Source organism: Ochotona curzoniae, unplaced genomic scaffold (genome assembly GCF_017591425.1).
Source record: "Ochotona curzoniae isolate NIBS_2020 unplaced genomic scaffold, NIBS_Ocur_1.0 contig_883, whole genome shotgun sequence".
In the NCBI taxonomy this organism is placed as follows: domain Eukaryota; kingdom Metazoa; phylum Chordata; class Mammalia; order Lagomorpha; family Ochotonidae; genus Ochotona; species Ochotona curzoniae.
The window spans coordinates 64,318,949-64,327,203 of NW_024466599.1; the positions used below are offsets into that span (position 1 = coordinate 64,318,949).

An 8,255-nucleotide genomic window follows, 5' to 3' on the forward strand; every position below is an offset into this window, starting at 1 on the left:
TTACCCCCCTCTCTGCCACAACACCCACCCTTTAGCATTATTTTTATATAATTATCACAACAGCTCTCTTTGGGAGCTCTAATTATTCCTGTTATACAAATAAACTAAGAAATTAATTCTTTTGCCTAAGGATATCCAAATAATGTTTTTAATCTAAGCGCTTAGGTTTTTTTCCGCTTTAGTAGTCTTTTTCTACACTAACTAGCGTTAGCAATGAAGCAAGTTAAAATGGACTAGAATTATGAAGTATCAGGTAAAGCCACTACCTGCAACACTGGCATGCCGTCTGGGAACCAGTTCATGTCCCAGATGCTCCATTTTTGATCCATCTCCCTGGGAAAAGAAGCAGAAGATGGCCCAAGTGCTTGGGCCTCTGCCACTCATGTGGGAAGCCTGGATAAGCTCCCAGCTACCAGCTTTGGCCTGGCCCAGTCCTGGCCTTATGACCATCTGGAGAGTGAACCAAGGGATGGAAGATCTCTATCATTGACTTTCAAAATAAATTAATACATCTTTTTTATTTTAAAAAGTTTATATTTTTATGGTATAAATTAGCTGTATTTGTAAGTAACTTCTGGGAAAAGTGAAATGCATATTGTACAAACACATTTGTCTTTATTTTTCAGTGATTCTTTATCACCTCACTACTTAAACTCTGTACTCAAGCAGAACCAAGTGCAAACCCTCAAAGGTATGTGTGAAGATCATGTTTCAAATCATAAGAACTTGGATCAAGGCTCAGGATTTTTTTACTTTTGTTTTCTAATTATAGAGATATGTTAATGATAGACTTTTAAAAATTATTATTTGCATTTATTTGGAGACAGAGCCATAGAGAGATCTTCTGACTACTGGCTCACTTCCCAAAGGCCCACAGTGCCAGGGCCGGACCATACTAAGCCAGGAGCCGGAGCCTCAGTCCAGGCTGCAGCACTTGAGCCATCCATCGCCTGCTGCCTCGCTGGATGCACAAGAGCAGGAAGCTGAATAGGAAGCAGAGTTGACACAACTTAACTGAGACATTCTGATATGCCACGTGGGCTTTGCAGGAGGCAGCTTAAGCCTCTGCACCAAACAACATCTCCTGATTCTTTTATGTGTACTTTGTCTCAAAAATAGAATTTAACTTACTATTATAATAGTGTCATAAGTAGAATTATCCTTTTAGATCTATCAGACTAAAACAGAGTCATTGACAAACCGTGACTCCCTCGTCATGTACGCCCTGCCACCTGTTTTTCTGTGGTCTCTCAGCTAAAAATGGTCTCACATTTTAAAATAGCTAGGAAAAAATAATCAAATTAGCAATAATCAAGACTTGAAAATTTGCTACTTAGATGGTCACAAAAAGAGACCTACTTTACTACATTCTAGGCTTTACCTATTGGCCTGCAAAACCTACCAGATTTATTTTCTGAAGAAGTTTGCTGTCTCCTAGGTTATACACAGTTCTGAATACTTCCATAAGCTTATCAAATATAAAGAATTTTAGGAAGGTAGTAAGTTGACTTTTTAAAATTTTTTATTTACTTTTGGAAAGCATATCAAAATTCTGATTAGTGGAGTTTAATAGTTAATATTGTGAACTAGTAATATGTTACAGTAGTTTTCTAGCATTGTTGTTTTGGAGATGATAAACATTTCCATGACCTTTAAAATATAAACTATTGGGCCCGGCACGGTAGCCTAGCTGCTAAAGTCCTCACTTTGCACATACCAGGATCCCATATGGGCACTGGTTTGTATCCCAGCGGCTCTGCTTCCCATCCAGACCCTTGCTTGTGGCCAAGGAGAGCAGTTGAGGACAGCCCAAAGCCTTGGGACCCTGCATCCACATGTGTGATACCAGGAAGAGGCTCCGGGATCCTGGCTTCAGATCAGTGCAGCTGCAGGAGTTGGGGCTACTTGGGGAGTGAATCAGCAGGTGGAAGATCCTCCTCTCTGTCTCTCCTCAACTTTGTATATCTTGACTTTCCAGTAAAAAAAAATAATAATAAATCTTTAAAAATAAATAAATAAATAAGCTCTCAGAGAAAAGTCTTTTTGTGTATCAGACATTTGGTTCTTTGAAACTCTGCTAAGTTAGCCTCAAGAGTGCTCTACTGTAATCTGTACAACAAGAGAGAGAAACTGTGCAAAGGCTTGAGAGAATTCTATAAAGAAGTGAAATAGATAGGGGTCCAGCGCAGTAGCCTAATGATTAAAGTACTCGCCTTGCATACGCCGGGATCCCACATGAGTGCAGGGTCCCAAGGCTTTGAGCCGTCCTCAACTGCCTTCCCAGGCCACAAGCAGGGAGCTGGATGGGAAGTGGAGCAGCTGGGATACAAACCAGTGCCCATATGGAATCTTGGCAGTTCAAAACAAGGATGTAGCCTCCAAGTCATCTTGCTGGGCCTTTCTTTTTCTTTTGAAGAACATTAATATTACCTTTCTTTTCCTTTTTCAGAATCTGATATTGATGCTGCCACTGCAATGATGCTGTTGAATACATCTATAAAACAAGGAATTTTAGAATGTAAGAAACCGTGCGATTTCTTTTTAGGATACATTTTGCATAAGTGCCTAAATTTGATTTAAAATATAAAATGTTTCAATGTTACAGATATAGATTCCTTCCCACTAATTTATGTTTTGATCTGAATAGCTTATTTTTATTCCATTTCTATTAATTTATATGAACAATTGAGAATTAATTAAGATTAATGCTATGGTTTTTGTTTTACATTGATCAATAAATGGTAAATCTAGAAAATAATTTGAAGAGCTGAAAGCAAAAATGAAGTCTAAGTAAGAAAATATAGGAAAGTGTATTTCTAACTTGGAATTGTAAAAGCTTTCTTTATGATAGTAAATGCAGAATCCATATAGGAAAACAGATCAATTTAATAAAACGCAAAAATTGTAGAGTTCTGACAAAATATTTCACTAAGTGACACAAGTAACACTGGAAGAATGCATTTTTTAACTACATAAAATGGCCAAAGATTAATGAAATTTATTTAAAAAGGGATCCAAAAGTAAGAAATAGGAAAGCAATTCAATAGAAGAGCCAGCAAGTTAAATGCATAAGTAAATCTCTGAATATGAAATATATATAATCAGTATACATAAGAAAAGGTGTATAACTAGTTATTTGGGAAATGCAAAATGAAACAATATTGCAATACTTTTTTGTTGTCCATAAGATTATCAAAACTCCAAATGATGAACATTTTTAGATATTAGCTATGGGAATAGATCTTGCCATACACTGCTGTACATAAGTTGATAAAATCATTTTGGATGGCAATTTAGGAATACTGGATACTTTAAAATGCATATTCCTTTAATGGAGAGATTCTAACTGTTGGTATTCCTCCTAGAAAATTATTTGCATGTATGAGAAAAAGTATTCAAAGGATTTTCATTTCAGTACTGTACCATTGAGAAATTGATAATGGCCCAAATATTGACAAAGAAGTAGTTAGCTAAGCAGTACTGCATTATGTTTTCGCAGTCCAAAATATATGTTCCATAGAAGGATCAAGACATACTGTTAAACAATTTTTAAGTGTTTCAGATTAAGTCCTACAGAATAATGTTTTTTGGGTTAAAGTTAAATCCTGCAGAGCATTGTCATAATCCATGTGCTTACTGCTCAGGAGTGAAATAACAATTTTAAATGGTCTGTCTGTGCAATCAGATGCATTTGACCTATTGATAGAAATTTTATTTCCCACAGGTGAGAAGCCACTTCCTCTTAAGACATCACTGCAAAAAAAGAGGAGTTATGGGAAAGCATTTAATCATCCCAGTGCTATACAATTACAAGAGAGTGATTCTTTAGCCACCAGCATTGATCCAAAAGAAGATCACAATTACAGTGCAAGTAGCATGGCAGCACAGCGTTGTGCATCCAGGTCTAGCGTATCTTCGTTGTCATCTGTGGATGAGGTATATGAATTTATCCCAAAGAATAGCCATGTGGGAAGTGACGGCAGTGAAGGATTTCATAGTGAAGAAGATACAGACATTGATTATGAAGATGATCCTCTTAGAGACAGTGGCTTTGCATCACAGCCTTGTGCAAATACCTCTGGAAAAGGGCAGCCAGGGAAAAAGAAGCGAGAGCAGTCGTGTCAAGAAATTGATGAGGAGCTCAAAGAGGCAGCTGGATCTCTGCTCCACCTTGCAGGAATCCGTACCTGTTTAGGCTCCCTGATAAGTACTGCAAAGACACAAAATCAAAAGCAGCGGAAAAAATAGAAATACTTGTTTTTGTAAAAATTATTTCCAAGTGTGGCAATACTCTTCTACTTCATTCTTTACAAGGGATATCAAAGCCATAATGGACTTCTTTAGTGTCAGGGTGGAAGAGGGATGCTAATTACTTGTTTATTTTCAAATGTTTTGGGGTTTCTTTTTTTTTTTCATTTTTATTACACAATTGCTGTTAGGATCATGCCCAATCTTAAATACATAAATCCTAAAAGCATTTTTGTGATTAAACTCTCAAAGATTAGGAAATTTTTATATAAGAAAATTCTAAAATTTTCAGCTATAAACTCATGCTAAAAATATTTTCTTCTGTTAAGATGTTAAAATATAAGATTTGGCAGCTCTATAAAACTTTTCAAATTTTATTTTTTAAAATCTGAATTTAACGATAGCTACTGATTCCACTCATTTTTTTTGCTGATATCTCTTTCAGATATTCTTCACCTGACATACATCTGATAGGTTATGGTTTGGGGTTTTTATTTTGTTTCTCTGCTCTAAATTATTTTTTCTTGTGACATGAGCAAAGTCAGATATAAAATCGAAAAGACTTTGGCCACAAATGTAGAAAATACAAGAAGTTCTACAGTTTAGAAAAGGCAGTGTGGGGATGTGATTTCATTGAAGAAGATTCCAGTTCCTATTGCTGTGCTATCTTTGAGGTGTTTTTACTTCACAGATAGCATATACTATTTCATGGGCCTTTTGTCCTTCCCAAAGTGCTTTGCAACCATTGTTCAAATTTTAGCCAATAGATGTCTCTGTTCAATGAAAATTATCCAATGAGAGGATATAGCCATAGAGTGTGTTCTGAAATAACACCTATTTTTGACACACTTTTGCAATAAGAGACTCTGATTTGCTTGGTAAGGTACTGCATTGTGCAGAAACTTATAATAGGAATAACATATAAGAAAACATTTTTGAACACGTGTTATTTTAAGTTATCATTAGTGCAAGTAGACCATTTAGGAAAAGCTTCTGTTCAGGCTTTGTATGGATTAAAAGTGTATATATACCAAATTAAATTTTAGGAGATATAATGAACTGTGGAGAAATACTTTCATGGATTTCAAGATTTGTATAAAATTAGGTCTTCTGTACCACAGCTTTTTGAGGAGGCAGTGTAGACTTACATGTGCCATTAATCCACGCTAAAAGGTTTTATATCACTGTTCCAAAAGTACATTTGACTAAAGTGTTTTAAGTATTTGAACAAATCTGCTTGTATAAGACAGTTTTTCATAATATCATCTGTACAGTTTGACTATATTATTCATAAGGAACAGGGGATACTAATAAATTAAACCTATTCATTGTATTTCTTTTAACAATGATGGAGAAAACTGCCAGAAGTTCAGTCTTATGATATGTCCTATGTCATAGACAATGACCTTGTTTTCATTTTTTTCCTCAATATTTATATACATGTGGACACATATATACATACATACACACACGTGTGCACGGGTCATGTTGCTTGGCTGCTTTCAGCTCTTTCCACAACTGTAAAGCATTTTCTGGGTTTTTGAAAAAGAGATGTACAGATGTTTTTTGACAAAACTGTTAAGAATAACAAAAATTTCTTTTTCAATTGATAAGACCTTAAGCCAGGGATAATAGTATTCACGATCTTTGTCCTGTTTCTGTGTTAAGTGTAATTGAATCTGGATAGCCATGTTAATAGAATTGGTGCTAATGAAATACAATTTTTAATTTTTGAAATGCAGGATGAGGTGTTTTAATTATTTTCTTCTTCCTGTATGTCATATCTACAAAAACAGGATAAACCAAGTTGACCCTTTTTACTGTAGACAATAATAAAACACCACAAAAAACATCACAGTATAAATAGTAGAGATCACAAAAATCACTTTAGTAAAAAAAATTTTAAGCTATTTACTCTGGCCCTCTGAAACAGTGTTTCAATTATCTGGTTCCAGTTTATTTTGTTCTGAAATTCTGTGCCACAGATGTTCCCAGTTACTTGGAAGTCTTGGGTAGAATTCATTGCATCATTTTGCATCTGCTAAGATACCAAGATATTTTCAGGGGAAAGGACTATTTATGTAATGTTCCCCTGTTACGATCTTCATGGGGATTGTGATTTCATTCCTCAAATGTGTTAGATAGAAAGATGGCTCATAACACCCAGTTAATGAAAGTCATCCCAGACCTATGGACTGAAAAATTGTATTCTTGATAATATTAGCAACAAACTTGGATGTATTATAAATAAACTTGGAAACCCTGAAGAAATTACATATTTTTAAACTGTGATTTTAGGCTAACATAATTTGCCTTACATTAAAATAATATTTTGGTACACCTGATTGCAGTTCTAGCCCTAGTAAAAATTTTGTCTTGGCACAGTTAATCTTCATCTTTCACATCCCAAATAGAACCAGTGTTTCTTGAATATATACTTTTGAAATTTATTTGTGCAATATTTGCTAAATTAGTTAATATTTTACTTTTCAAATTCAGAGGAAGAAATATTATTTTTATTTGTAAAAGGCCAATTATTTGTGTATCACCTCCCTTTTTCCACTTTTGAGCCATTCCTGTCCTAAATAACCAACATAAGATCTCTTGACTTAGATTCCTTTGCTTATGGTAAAATTTAGTATTCTGTATTTTTTTCTGTTTGCTTTGTGAGGCATTATGTAAAGGGTTCATACTAGATAATCAGTTAAATACTTGCTAGCATAAATTTAAAGCTGGAGAAAGTGTTAAGGAGGGAAAATATGTGTCTTGGTAGACCAGGAGGCCTTTTTCAGTAATTTAAGAAACAAATGTGAATACTTCACAAAACTGTAAAGACTATTTAAATACTATAGGAACTTCAACACCTTTTTGTGAAGAATATAGCATTTACTTGAGAAACCTTGAGGCTTGTAGTTTTTTGTTTGTTTGAAATATGTAAGCTTTGTGTTAAGTTTACTTCAGTATGTTAATGATGTAGTCAAAATATTTATTGAGAGGCAAAATACAGTATTTTAATGTTGTACCTGCCATTTTTTCTTAAAGCACATTGTTTGCATCTAACTGCCAGTGCCATTGTCAAATTTGTTTTTAAAATTGTTGTATATTTCTTATTAAACTAAGTGCTTAAAGTATTATGTTGCCATCATATAGTGTATAAAAATGTGTAATTGCCAATTCATTTTAACTATTTATTTTTTAATGAAGGTGTAAGAACACTTTCTCATTCAAGAAATTTCTTATTAAGCTGTTTCCTTACCCCCTTTTCTTCTGTAGCATAAAAATTGCCCTGGTTTGAATGATAACTGCCAGTAGATGACCTGCCACAAGTGAACCACTTCCCAGTTGCCAGGCTTTGCTCATATTAAAAACAACTTACAAATGTTTAGTTTTTGTATCTAATCTCTGATTATTAAAATGTTTATAAAATTTATTTTTACCAAAGAAATGCAATTCATTATGATAAAGTATTGCAGAATAAACTTTGTTTTATAGCATTTGCATGTTTCCTGTATTCTTTGTTGGAGGTAGGAGGATTGTCAGTAGCCTATCTTCACACACACACACACACACACACACACACACACACACACACACATGCACACACACACGCGCATGCACACACCCATACATGCACACACACACATGCACACATACTTTGCACTGTATTACAGAGTTGGAATCATGCAGCTGAAAAATAACATTTCAATTTCAGAATTTTTAAGTCTTTTTTAAAAATAGCATTTTTCCCATTTTTAGACAATTAAAAAAGCTAAAACTGTATTCTCCTGAAGTTTAATTTATCCTTATTTACATATGTATGAGATATTTTATATATATATAACTAGAAAAATTTGCACACAGTATAAAATTAAGATTTTTTTTAAGATTTATTTCTTTTAGATATTTGAAAATCAGAATTAGGAGAGAGATGATGGTTGGGTGTGTGCAAGGAGGGACAGAGGGCCAGAAACAGTTGGCTAGGAGTTCACTGGTTCTTTTATCTTTTC

General features: G+C 34.3%; 1 protein-coding gene across 3 annotated transcripts in view; it reads left to right on the forward strand.

Moving 5' to 3' along the window:
* The window catches only part of FOXN2 (forkhead box N2), a 48,892-nt gene extending 41,150 nt beyond the window's left edge, over positions 1 to 7,742 (forward strand). For all 3 annotated transcript variants that reach the window (XM_040993697.1, XM_040993698.1, XM_040993699.1), the window contains exons 4-6: positions 627 to 691; positions 2,450 to 2,518; positions 3,725 to 7,742. In XM_040993697.1, the coding sequence (XP_040849631.1) occupies positions 627 to 691; positions 2,450 to 2,518; positions 3,725 to 4,248 (658 nt within the window). In that variant the 3' untranslated portion in view covers positions 4,249 to 7,742. The remainder of the gene's footprint in view (positions 1 to 626; positions 692 to 2,449; positions 2,519 to 3,724) is intronic.
* Positions 7,743 to 8,255: the final 513 nt, after the last annotated feature.